Consider the following 13778-nt stretch of genomic DNA (forward strand, 5'->3'; position numbering starts at 1 on the left):
AGGCTCCATAAAAATAACGTCCTTTAATCTGTCCACAAAATCTCACAATAAACCTTTCGGCCATGCATAATAATGAGGACGTTGCTTAAAGCAGGATATTTAAAGTCCAATAATGACTAAAATTGACATTTATTGTTGAATGCGGTGAATTTGTACTCAAGCAATGCTTTAAATAATGAGGATGATTTAAGACCCAATAGTACACGTAAATGTACCGTGCACTGTCAGCACACTTAAACATTACAAAAAGCTGCATCTATCAATTCATCCTTTTAAGAGCACCACACCTAAAAATATTAAACACACTAGTTGGTTTTTTGGATGGCTAAGTTGAACACCCTGTCCCATTTGTAGGATGTGTAACTTTATATGACTTCTGTCAGCATGTATTCCATCTGTCATCTTCAGACAGTCATTCAAATGCTCCCACACAGCCGATTTTAAGTCGCTTTTTCGGTGGACACGAGTCTGGTAGATTGAATTCCTCTGTCATGTTTTGGAGTTTGTGTGTAAGCCCCAGTTTCACATGAATTGAAATTTCACGTTCAGTCCGCGACACCTGGCCAAGCATCATGCGGCCCCGTCCGTAACCATAGTAACAGCTGCTCTAAGTCTCAGGCACAAAAGAAAGGCTTACACCAAAAAACTTGTATATATTATATATTGCATACATCATATTTTTTGCCACGTGTAAATAAAAAATTTCATGGTTTTTAACCATAAACTAAATTCTTGCAGTTAAATTAACCATGAGATTTTTAATCGTGGTTAATAGTGAAACCGTATTAATTACGGCATTCCTACCTATTATCCCTTAAAATGCTGCCTATGTAGGCAGCTCACAAGGTTTTGGAACAGCCGATGACATGAAAGGCTTTCTCTATGGTAGTATTCCAAAAAATATGTTGGCAGACTAGATCTGAGCTTAGAGGTGCTCAGAAGATCTGACAAAAATGCTGTTCTTGATTTTTTTAATTCAGTCTACCACTTATTAGGGTGAGAAATTTTACCAAGCCTGGACAGATCCAGTTCAAATTCATCTATTTGGAGTTAAAGGAAAGGTCTGTTAAGCGATTACTGTATGGATCTGTTATCTAATTTCATCTGCAGTGTAAATGTGGTCATTTCCTGGGAAGAGTGAAGCATGCATTATATATTTTTAATAACGTTCGACAATTTATAGGTGTTCTATTCATAGCTCTGGCAGAAAATACGATGCAGTGACTTTTTTTTTTTTAATGACCTAGTTCATCATTCGTCGGCCTCTCGGCCAGTTGCAGGAAATTTATGAGAGGAAATATCTCTGACTACTCATAAATACTGCCATTGACTTTATCTCCTTCAGCTGCACGTCCTGTCTGAGTCCAAGGGCATGAGCAACTCATAAGGACATGTCAGTGCAAGGTGCTGTCACATAATCAGACTTTGTCGTCAATTTAATAGCATTTTTTCGTGTGTAGCATTATGTGAAAAAACACGGAAAGTCATTGCTCGTGTAGCAGATGTGGTCTCTCTACCCGAAAAGTTAATCCGTCAATTTTAAGGCAATTTAACATTGCGTGAGTGTGTATTTCTGAGCATGCAATGACTCACTGTTCAGTGTAGTGGTTGGAGCATCGCTCCAGTGGAATTTTCAGCACTCTGCTGTGAAGCCCCACGAAAAGTGACCTATCGCTGTGCAGGATCTGCAGGCTCAGGATTGGCTCCTGCACGTTGTCTGGGAGAATGCTCATCTCCTCTAGGTAACATCCACGCAGACTCTTATTGGCCGTGGACAAGGCCTTGATGATGGTGCCATACTCTGGTAAGTGAAAAACACGATTGAACCAATGTGTCTTCTACAATAACCCTGCAAAAAAACAGCCTATGGTGGTTACCTGGTTCGCCAGCCTGGCTAAGCAGGTTATGCTATTTTAGTTTTTTTTTGGGGGGGGGGGGGGGGTGTACTGGGAGAACAGTAATAGTCCAGTTTAGTCAGCTTAAACCAACCAAGATCAGCAAACCACCTTAGGCTGAATTAAGCCGTTTTTGTCATCTCTCTCTGAAGTTTCTCTCCCTAACCTGTGCCGATGTACATGACATGGTAGAGCGTGTCTCTACCCTGCACGATGTCCACAGCCAGTCTGGAGAAGCGGATGTTGTCCTGCATGACCAGAGGATCTGTGGAGATGGGCTGGACCACGTCACTCATGAGGAAGAGCCGCTGGGCGTCCTGCAGACTGCGTTCAGTTAGATTACCACCCGGACCTGAATCATTCACCGTCCCACACTGACAGAGAGAGAGAGAGAGAGAGAGAGAGAGAGAGAGAGAGAGATTAAGTTAGAGCCAGAGATAACTGCAACTAAGCTGCAAAAATGTAATTTAGTCATTTGTCAAATGTCATTTAGAAACTGTGACGTCACAACCATTATTTCATGCCCATGACCATTCATTCAGTTTTCAGCAATTAGATGGTGTGGACTATGCAGTTATGTGGAGGTTAGCCAATCGTAACAAAGGTCTTTTACATATAGAAGTCTTTGGAGCCATTTACAACAAACACATTTTGAATTTTTTCGATTATTTTTTATGTAAACATTGTGACGGAGTGAGCAAGAGACAGACACAGTGGGTGTGGCATCAAGCCTCGGAGCATTTATTGAAAATAATAATAAAATGTTCAAAAAGGGGGGGGCGAGTTGGAATCCAGGGCATGCTGAGTGACTCCAGCCAGGTCTCCTAAGCAACCAAATCAGCTCGGTTGCTAGGAAGGGTAGAGTCACATGGGGTAACCTCCTAGTGGTCGCTATAATGTTGTTCTCGCTCTCGGTGAGGCACGTGGTGAGTTGTGCGTGGATGCCGCAGAGAATAGCGTGGGCCTCCACACGCGCTACGTCTCCGCGGTAACACGCTCAACAAGCCATGTGATAAGATGCGCGGATTGATGGTCTCAGACATGGAGGCAACTGAGATTCGTCCTCTGCCACCTGGATTGAGGCCAGTCACTGCGCCACCATGAGGACTAAGCGCGCACTGGGAATTGGGCATTCCAAATTGAAAAAAAAAAAAAGAAAAAAAAAAGGGGAAAATAATGTCCAAGGGCAAAGTATCCAAAATAAAAGGAATAAAAAATCGTCTAGAATAGGCAGTGTCCAGAGGAGGATCCAGGATGTGAGCGAGGTCTGGCGGCCGCACGCACTCCCCTCCATGATCCGTGGCGCAAGGGGCGGCGACTCCGTTGGCGGCCTGTCTTCCCTGGAGCTGCGGCAAGTGTGAGGGAATGGCCATCCATGCCCGTCGGCCACTACGCATGCTCCAATCCTCCCAGCATCACATCTAATTCCTGCCGGGGGTCCGGGGGCGCAGGTCCCGTGCGCATCTGACTTGGCCGGACACTCCCAGCTCTGCTCCTGGATCTGCGAGGACGCCAGTGTGCACACAAGGAGATAGAAGCCGGCTTCCAGAGAAGAGGCGCACTCTGCGTTTTAATGGCAGCACCAAAAAGGCTCCATCCAACTGGCTGTCAGCAGGAATAAAACAGAAACTTGCGTGCTCCGGTCCGGATCTGTGCGTTAACTGACCACCACTGCATGAAGTTGCATGCACTGCTGAGAGTTGTTAAACTGAGTTTTGCGCAGAGACCGCTCTGTGATTTTATCAAGTTTTATAAAATTGCCCCAATGAGGCTTATTAATTATGCGCCTCTTCTCTTCTCTTCTCCTGCCCAACTCCCATAGTGGGCCTGGCTGAATGACGGCCCTAAGAGGTGGGGCGACGATGTCGAGAGGGAGGGGCGGGATGTTCCGCCACAACGTACACAGTGCTACACAGACATCTTTGACTGTTGTGCCGCATCTTGATGTTTTCTTAGCGTCTCTTATATGGACGGCATGTTTTTTAGACGCCGGATCAAGTTATAAAGAACTGTTTAGTCTAAGGGGCCCTGAGAGGTTCACACAGAACACGCCCTTGTGCTCAGAGAGATGATGATATTTTTTTTTCTAAATTCTAACATTTTTTTAGTGCAGGAAATCTTGACTAACATTATAAGGGAGGCTGCAGTACTATTTTCTTACCTGAAAATTTGGGATGGGGTTTGGAGTTGATAACCAGCTGGTTCGAGGGTTTTCCTGATAACGGAAGGGTCCGTTAAAGGCCTGCGTGATGGCACTGAGGTTAAACGCACACACTGCTGAAGCAGCAATACTATTCCTGTGGAGAGAAATGACAGAATGGAAGGATGATGCTCTGACATAAATTCCATTGAAGAAATATTGATTGCAGTCCTTCTAAATACAATTTGCCAAATTATTCGCTAAATTATTAAACAGGCAGATCACACTCTAAAATCTGATTGGATAAGCCATGCTCAAAGTCGATGTAAATCTGACGATATATTAATTATTAAATATTATATAGAATAATAGAAATATGATTATAAAAAAAAAATGTACTCATAAAAACAAACATACACCAAAGCCATGATGATGACAAATGATTACAAGAGAAATAAAGCAGAAAGAAACTGCATACATCAAGAATCCACTCACACATTGGTGGTGAAGACTCCATAGATAAGATCCTGCTCAGGCAGGTAGAAGGTGCTCTGCAGCTCATGGTAGTAGAATGGAACATCTCCAGAGTGAGAGCAGTTCAGTCGAGCCTTCATGAAGGTGGTCCAGGTGTCTTCCAGCAGGAAACGACCTCCGACATCATTCTGACACACACGGGCCACACGAGAGAACACCGTCTTCCCACAATCCTGCTCTACTGCATTCTCCCTCAGGAAGAAGAAGGTGAAGCGACCCACCTCATATGCCGAGACAAAATGAGGCTCTGAAGAGAGAAAGTTCAGGTTGGTATCTCACAATGGTGTGGTTTGACCTAACAAAATCAACACGTTTGTCTACACACTTTGTTGATAGTGCAGTCACGTCAGCTAACATTTAAGTTTTTCAAGCATTTAACAGCTTTACATTTTTTTTTTTTTACTATTAATAAGATTTCTAAAGTTATTCCTGCTTCTATTCATGCAGTTTGGAGGTGCATTGACAAAATACAGATAATTTAACCTCATGCGACCCTGCGTCCACATGTATGGACATTGTATTTTGAATTTAAACCAACTGAAAACTGTTTACAACACTCTACACTGTCATTTAAGGGATAAACTTCTGCCGCACCACGTCACATGACACAACAGCATGGCGTTGATTTCCGTGAAGCACTTCCACGGGTGCAGCACCAACAAAAGTGCCTCTGGTAAGAAACCTCTTAAGTTTTTTCATTGAAATTTTAGTTTCCCTTGATATGGCACTTTAAAAAAATGCATTCATTTTTTTCAGCGCGCTGATAAACATGATGTCCACATATGTGAAAATTGGGACCTTATTCCCTTAAAAGTTGAAAAAACATGTTAGGTATTTTAAATAACTTACAACATTAACACATCTGTGGGTCATTTCACTTCATTTTAATATACATTTTGTTATATTTATTTTATCATCACTGTGCAATATGGTTCTATTCATTAACATTAGTAAATATATTCCTATATTTACTGTGCAATTTCACACTGAGAATCAATGGGTTCATCCAAAAGATGAAAAATGTTGCTTTCAGCGGCTTTATATGGAGTTTTGATGAAATTAAGGTGCATTTCGAACTGTTCTGAGACCAGTGCAGACAGACAGCACAGGTTAAGTCATTCAGTAAAAAGGGAGCAAGGGGACATCCTATAGCTTTCTATGCAGCTAAGTGCATTCACTCCTAAAATCCAACCAAAAGTTCAGTTTCAGGCTGCAGATGATGTTTGGACCACTCAATATGTTTGGCAGACATGGGACAATGATAATCAGTATATACAGTAGATTCAGAATTGTATAATGCTAAATGTTATTTTAACATGGTTGGCAGTTATTGGATGATGCTGGCCATTATTTTGAGTAAGAATTATTTATTCAGCTTTATAGAAAATCAGCTGTAATGTCTATAACATCTCAAAAAAAACATGAATAACCAACACTTCTGGAAACATAAACAATTTGATGAGAAAAAATTTCTATGGCCGGAGACTTTCTATAGCTTGGTATTATTTACAATTTCACAACTTAGCCCCGCTGTCCACATGTGGACATACGTTTTTAGGAAAACTATTTGCTCTAGAATTTATTTTTAAAAATGTTATTATTGTTTATTAGGTGCTACTAGTTACAAATCAAAAAGGGAAATGGAAAATGCACAAAGCAGTCAGGCTCGGGTCTCAGGAGGTTAAAGAAAGTTGAATCTCACAAAAACATGTCTAGTCCACTTTTCACCTCAAAATCCAAATATAAATAAAACCTTATAAAAATATATTTTGCATCAAGAAAATTAATCCTTATTTTCCACCAATTCTCTTATTGTAAGTGGCAATACACAAGTGGGTTTTGCATCTTTTTTTTTTGCTTTCTATGCAAACGTGCTAGGCAGATATCTTTGACTGTTGTGTCGTGTCTTTTTGTTTTTTAAGCATCTCGCACAAAAGCCTACACTCTGTTCCATCAGTTGCGCTGCATTTAGCTCTTTTAACACACCTAATGCTTTCAAAATTTCGACTTTGTAATTTTTTATAATTCCCTATATTACTGTAAAAAAAATCTGATAAAAAATAAAAATGTATTTAAATGTATTAAAACAAATTAAAGGTAGCACAAAAATACTACCTTAAATACTTAAAAGTATAAATATAATATAATATTATAAATAAATATTCTAATAAATAAAATAATTAGTAAAACAGTCAAATTAACTCATATTTAATAATACTTCTCATACGTAAATATTGTAATTGTACCATTATTATTATTTGGCATTACAGTAATGAGAATTTGGGGGACATTTTTTAATTGTCATAAAAAAAAATAAAAAAAAAATCAAACAGTGTTTTTTTTATTTTTATTATGGATGGCTTCATTTTTCATTTAATAATTTCTAATTTCTTTCTTTTGATTTTGGGGTGAAATATGACCCGGACACGTTCTTGATGAATTTTGTGAGATTGACTCAAGTTGCAAGTTGTCATCTTTGTACCATTGAGCCATTTGGAGTTGTACTGGGCGGTGCGCAGTGGTGGCATGTTCCCCAGACCGCGGTAGACAATGGGGTCCCGGCTAGAGAAATCGGTCACTGTGGCTGCATAAACTTCTCCGCTCTCAGTTATCATAGCTGTTGAGTTGTGCCATGGGTCATAGGGACAGCGGGCCACTCCGCTGACAGAATCCAGAATATTTGCGATGTCAGTGATGGGGCGCGTCGTACAAATGGGCATGAAAGCGTTAGTGCCGCAGGTGAACAAACGGCTGCCATTCAACAGGAGGACACGGACGTAGTTCTGACACTCATCCTAAAAAGACAAGAAAAAGCGAAGAGACTGCATGTAACTCTAGCACAACAGACTGCAACAGTGACTGCCAATTTTTGCGTCACTTTAGTTCTTAAAGTATTTTCCCTTTCATTTTCTCCATAGGAATTCAAAAGCTTCTTAGGTTAAGAGTTTTAAGACTTGAACCAAATTAGTACACACTCTGTCTTTCTGCTCTAACAAAATAACATCCAGTTATAACAAACATTAGGTTGGCAGCTAGCTCGGTAGGTAGCTAAAATCAGTTCAGTCGTGACAACTCTAGGAAAGATTTAGCAATTTAATGTGGGTATGACATTTTGATAGGATATTGGTCTTGGCAGACTAGCTCTGCTAATGCTGCTGCTGCAGAGCAATTACATAGACCTATTACTGCTAGAAAATACACATAAATACTGAGTTAGCATGTGTACATGCTGCTGCAGCACAAATAGACATTACAAACAATTCCCATGTAGCAGATCTAGACAGGTGAAGCTGGGGTGGAGGTGGGTTTCAGAGAAAAATACATTTTGCTTATTTGCTTTTGCTTATTTAAATGTTAGACAAAGAGAGAGTCTCAATTTGATTGGCTACTTGATAACAAGTCAGAGGACCAATCAGCTAACACCATGTGAGCCGATTGGCTAACAGATAACAAGTCAAAGAACCTATCAGCTTGCACCACACTGAGTTACATGGCTGAACTTTGGTCATTTCACATTACCTAGATAGCATCTTCCAGCCACCAAATAAAATCACTGCAGCGGCAATTGCCGTTATTCCCATTTCCACTATTATAGTGACTTCTCTGATTAGTGGATTTAGTTTTAGGATTATGGGTAATGTAGTGCTTCACCAGGAATCCTGCTAAAAAAAAAACCAGCTTAAATCAGCCTAATTTGGTTTTCTGGCCACCAGGCTTGTTTCTAGTCTGGTCTGGTTTGATGGCTTTAGAGAGGTTTGGAGCTCTTGTGAGCTGGTCATCTTAAAAGGTTTATATGTTATCAAAATAACTCAGTTGCTCAATGAAGATTTTGAATGGGATTTTCTTTACTGGACACTCACTTTATAACACATATTCATTCAAAGAGCTCAAAGTAAAACCAAATACTCCTCACCCAAACATACCACCTCTCCAGCCCCCACTCACCTCTGTTTTTCCTTTACTCTGGCAGGATCTCCTGGTGGTCTCGTCTACACCCCATTCCGATGCCTGCAATGAACAGACAACTGAGATCATGGTTGGAAATTAAGATACTGAGAGATACTGTAACCAGTCCAGCATGGTCTCTAATTCACGTGCATCTTTTAATTGTTATAACCAATTCACTTTAAAATGATTTTTTGAGATCTTTTGAGTACCATCAAAACACAGTGTAACCTTCAGACCTCAAAACTTCCTCCCCAGTCCCAAAACAAAAAAAGTCAAGCTGCAAAATTTCTCAATCAGAAATCAATTATCGCATATGATTTTGGAGCAAAACTACAGGTCAAAAACTAACCGTAGTTCGAAAAATACAAGGAAGTAAAACTGTAAAGTGGGTGACATGCAGGAATACTAAATAGAATGAGAAATTTAAATAAACATTTATTTCACTGTGTTAATTAAGACATTCAAATGTCATACAGATACTTCTTGGAACACTAGTGACTTATGATTCAAACGAATCTGTGAACAAGGTTTGATATAAACCATCCAAACGAAATAATTCACTACAATGAATCGACTTCCAAAACTTTAAAGAGGTTATGTAACACAACTTTCAATGAAGTAAAACTGATAAAGATATGGCAAGTGCTTTCATTTACTCCTCAGCTTAAATAAGTGTGCAGACAATACAATAATGACAATAAATAAATACAATAATGGAGGACAGAAAGATTTGCTGAATTCCACAATATTTAATGAGCAAACACTGGATGGTTTGTCATGATCGCTTTCATTTACTTATGTGAAACGACAACCCCTCAAATATATTTTTTCATTCAATTTAATAGTTCTTCCTCTCTTTTGTTCCTTGTTCCTCCCTCTCCTGCTGTTTGTCATGTTTATCTGTTGTCACTGCCTCAAAAATAATGAGCTAGACCAGGCACACACACACACACACACACACACACACACACACTATTGAAACTAAGAATAAAGCATGATTTTGTTTTGGGTGTGACCTTTATTGAAGGCATCAACTGAAGAAAAGTGCAGATCCCAGCAGACACTCAATGGAGTGACAGGAGTGAAGAGGTCATAGATAAAACAACTCTTCACACATTAACGTCTGTGATGGGGGAAGTTTTATGATAACAAACATAGTCGATCTAACTCACTAAACTCACACTATTACACATGAAGTGATTTAGACCAAAAAAACATACTCTACGCAAGTACGCAGACAAGTAGTTGACACAAAACAGGGTTTCCTTTTGCACTGTGGACTTCCAGAAAATCTCGTAATTTTTCTTTATTTGTGTATTAACAATGTCCAACAATGTACATGCATCACAGGATTTTGATAATTTTTTTCCAACCATAGTGTCATTTCCAACACATCTTAAATTCTGTATTGTGTATTTTTAACATTTTTTAAACAGAATGGCCAAATCTTTTGTCCAAATTTTATAACTAACACTTTATGTATCATAAACACACAATTAAATAATATTTTCACACTTTTTGCATAATTTAGCAAAATTACAGCTTGATTGGAAATGACGGCCAATTCAATATTCTGCTCACAACTGATATTTACCTTGATTTCATCTTTGTTGTCTTTAAACATCACTTGCTCTTCACTAACACTTTTGTCCACTTGGTTAACAAGTACACAAAATTTTGAAAAAACTTTGTTAGGGGAAACATTTTTGGTGTGGTGGAAATGAGGCCTCAACTGTTGGACAGTCGTAATCTTAAAAAAATTGATAGAATTATTTTCCCAAAATAAATATTGAAATGGTTTGTTTATTTTACTCTTTGTTTAGATTATCATAGTTTTAAACATGCAACAATTTGTAATTTTATAATGGATTTTCCAGCCTGATCTCATAATTACATTTGAACGTTTCATTTGTAATATTTAAACATGCATATTTGTACGTTTAGATAGACAGATAGATCGATAGATAAATCGATAGATAGATATGATATATTTGTAAGGATATATGCTGAAACATACAATATGGATGTTTTGACAGCATCAAAAACAAACATTTGCACATACACTATACTGCCAAAAGTATTCACTCACCCATCCAAATAATTGAATTCAGGTGTTCCAATCACTTCCATGGCCACAGGTGTATAAAATGAGCACCTAGGCATGCAGACTGCTTCTACAAACATTTGTGAAAGAATGGGCCGCTCTCAGGAGCTCAGTGAATTCCAGCGTGGTACTGTGATAGGATGCCACCTGTGCAACAAGTCCAGTCGTGAAATTTCCTCGCTACTAAATATTCCACAGTCACCTGTCAGTGGTATTATAACAAAGTGGAAGCGATTGGGAATGACAGCAACTCAGCCACGAAGTGGTAGGCCACGTAAAATGACAGAGCGGGGTCAGCGGATGCTGAGGCTCATAGTGCGCAGAGGTCGCCAACTTTCTGCAGAGTCAATCACTACAGACCTCCAAAGTTCATGTGGCCTTCAGATTAGCTCAAGAACAGTGCGTAGAGAGCTTCATGGAATGGGTTTCCATGGCCGAGCAGCTGCATCCAAGCCATACATCACCAAGTGCAATGCAAAGCGTCGGATGCAGTGGTGTAAAGCACGCCGCCACTGGACTCTAGAGCAGTGGAGACGCGTTCTCTGGAGTGACGAATCACACTTCTCCATCTGGCAATCTGATGGACGAGTCTGGGTTTGGTGGTTGCCAGGAGAACGGTACTTGTCTGACTGCATTGTGCCAACTGTGAAGTTTGGTGGAGGGGGGATTATGGTGTGGGGTTGTTTTTCAGGAGCTGGGCTTGGCCCCTTAGTTCCAGTGAAAGGAACTCTGAATGCTTCAGCATACCAAGAGATTTTGGACAATTCCATGCTCCCAACTTTGTGGGAACAGTTTGGGGATGGCCCCTTCCTGTTCCAACATGACTGCGCACCAGTGCACAAAGCAAGGTCCATAAAGACATGGATGAGCGAGTTTGGTGTGGAAGAACTTGACTGGCCTGCACAGAGTCCTGACCTCAACCCGACAGAGCACCTTTGGGATGAATTAGAGTGAAGACTGCGAGCCAGGCCTTCTCATCCAACATCAGTGTCTGACCTCACAAATGCGCTTCTGGAAGAATGTTTATGGGAATTTTTGACCACACTCCTAAACCTTGTGGAAAGCCTTCCCAGAAGAGTTGAAGCTGTTATAGCTGCAAAGGGTGGGCCGACGTCATATTAAACCCTATGGATTAAGAATGGGATGTCACTTAAGTTCATATGCGTCTAAAGGCAGATGAGCGAATACTTTTGGCAATATAGTGTATTTACAGCTTTAGAAATGTAAAATAGTTAAGCTGATTAATGTACACTGACAATAATTTCTGTTACAACATATTAATTTATATATATATATATATATATATATATATATATATATATATATATATATATATATATATATATATATATATATTAGAGCCGCTAATCTGAACTGCAGTCTTCTGAGAGTGAAACATGAATTTAAGATTTTCCATGTAGTTTCTCAATTATTATGATACCAAAAAACGGCATTGTATAATAATTAAAGAACTGGCATATTAGCAAACAGTTTTCAAAAGTATTTGTCTCATTTAAACAAAATTCAATTTATCCATTGCTTACCATGTGCAAAAGGGTAACACTTTACAATAAGGTTCCATTCATTAACATTAGTTCATGCATTAGGTTCCATGAATTAACAATGAACAATATATGTTTTACTGCATTTATTAATCTTGAATAATGTTAGTTTATAAAAAATACAATTGTTCATTGTTAGTTCATGTAAGTTCATGATGCATTAACTAATGTTAACATATACAACTTTTGATTTTAAAAATGTATTAGTATATGCTAAAATTAACATTAACCAAGATTAATAAATGCTGTTAAAGTATTGTTCATTGTTAGTTCATGTTAACTACTGTTGTTAACTAATGTTAACAAATGGAACCTTATTGTAAAGTGTTACTCAAAAGTCATTAAAATGATTCTGACATAAATCCGTTCACTTTCCTCTTTTGCAAACTAAACTGCTTTCTTGTTATTTTGGAAAAACAAAGAGAGACATACATAAAGCATGAGTTCAGAAAGTGATTATCAATCTAACCATGTCTTTGCAGTCACTCACTAAAAAAAACATGTGTAAGACACTTTCATTTGAAGAGCAGAATTCACCCTGAAAAGATCTTGAGGGGTCAGAGTTGAGTCACCTCTGGATGCTCAGGGGGTTGTGTTTTCTCTCTAACACACTCAAGATCTTCTCATCCTTGTCTTCTCTAGCAGGCACAATCCTTTAAATTAAACTAAAATACTGGTTGCTCTGACCTGTGGTCTGTTCGTTTTAACAGTAAAATGGATAAAACCAACTCATCGTAAGTTCTTCAATCAATCACATGATTTTAACACATTGATAAAAAACAATACATTCAAATTTCTCTCTCTCTCTCTCTCTCTCTCTCTCTCTCTCTTTGACTTACAGGAATCTGCATCTCCACACTTCTCAAACAAAATGGGTTACAAATACCATTTCATGCTCACCTCAGAAAATTTGTGAGAGATCTTTGGTCATCCTCAGACTTCAATGCGAAAAGGGTACGAAACACAATAATGGACAGAAAGAGGTCAAGAATTGTTCGATTTGCATTATATGACGTCATGTTCTATAATGCACTTTATACAAGTGAATTCGGAATAGAATCTGAAACTACTTTTTTTAAGAACAGAAATGTAAAAGACATTGGTTTGCTATTGGTGTCTTTTTTTTTTTTTTTTCACCCAATTTGGAATGCCCAATTCCCAGTGCGCTTTTAAGTCCTCGTGGTCGCGTAGTGATTCACCTCAATCCGGGTGGCGGAGGATGAATCCCAATTGCCTCCGCGTCTGAGATCATCAACCCCCGTATCTTATCACGTGGCTTGTTGAGCGCATTGCCACGGAGACATAGCACGTGTGGAGGCTTCACGCCATCCACCGTGGCATCTGTGCTTAACACACCATGCACCACACCGAGAACGAACCACAATATAGCGACCACGAAGAGGTTACCCCATGTGACTCTACCATCCCTAGCAACCGGGCCAATTTGGTTGCTTAGGAGACCTGGCTGGAGTCACTCAGCACGCCCTGGGATTCGAACTAGCGAACTCCAGGGGTGGTAGCCAGCATCTTTTACCACTGAGCTACCCAGGCCCCTTTAGGAATATATTTAAGGATGTTAGCACTTGCACCAAAGA

The 13778-nt window shown here is 39.4% G+C and overlaps 1 protein-coding gene across 1 annotated transcript in view; it reads right to left on the reverse strand.

Annotated features, from left to right (window-relative positions):
• The window catches only part of LOC127448660 (semaphorin-5B-like), an 87953-nt gene that overhangs the window by 24063 nt on the left and 50112 nt on the right, over window positions 1-13778 (reverse strand). Inside the window, exons 6-11 of the mRNA XM_051711357.1 lie at window positions 8515-8577; window positions 7052-7364; window positions 4531-4816; window positions 4057-4192; window positions 2062-2269; window positions 1594-1801 (exon numbers count right to left, since the gene is read on the reverse strand). Coding sequence (XP_051567317.1) covers window positions 1594-1801; window positions 2062-2269; window positions 4057-4192; window positions 4531-4816; window positions 7052-7364; window positions 8515-8577 — 1214 coding nt within the window. The remainder of the gene's footprint in view (window positions 1-1593; window positions 1802-2061; window positions 2270-4056; window positions 4193-4530; window positions 4817-7051; window positions 7365-8514; window positions 8578-13778) is intronic.

This window comes from Myxocyprinus asiaticus, chromosome 12 (genome assembly GCF_019703515.2).
Source record: "Myxocyprinus asiaticus isolate MX2 ecotype Aquarium Trade chromosome 12, UBuf_Myxa_2, whole genome shotgun sequence".
Classification (NCBI taxonomy): Eukaryota; Metazoa; Chordata; class Actinopteri; order Cypriniformes; family Catostomidae; genus Myxocyprinus; species Myxocyprinus asiaticus.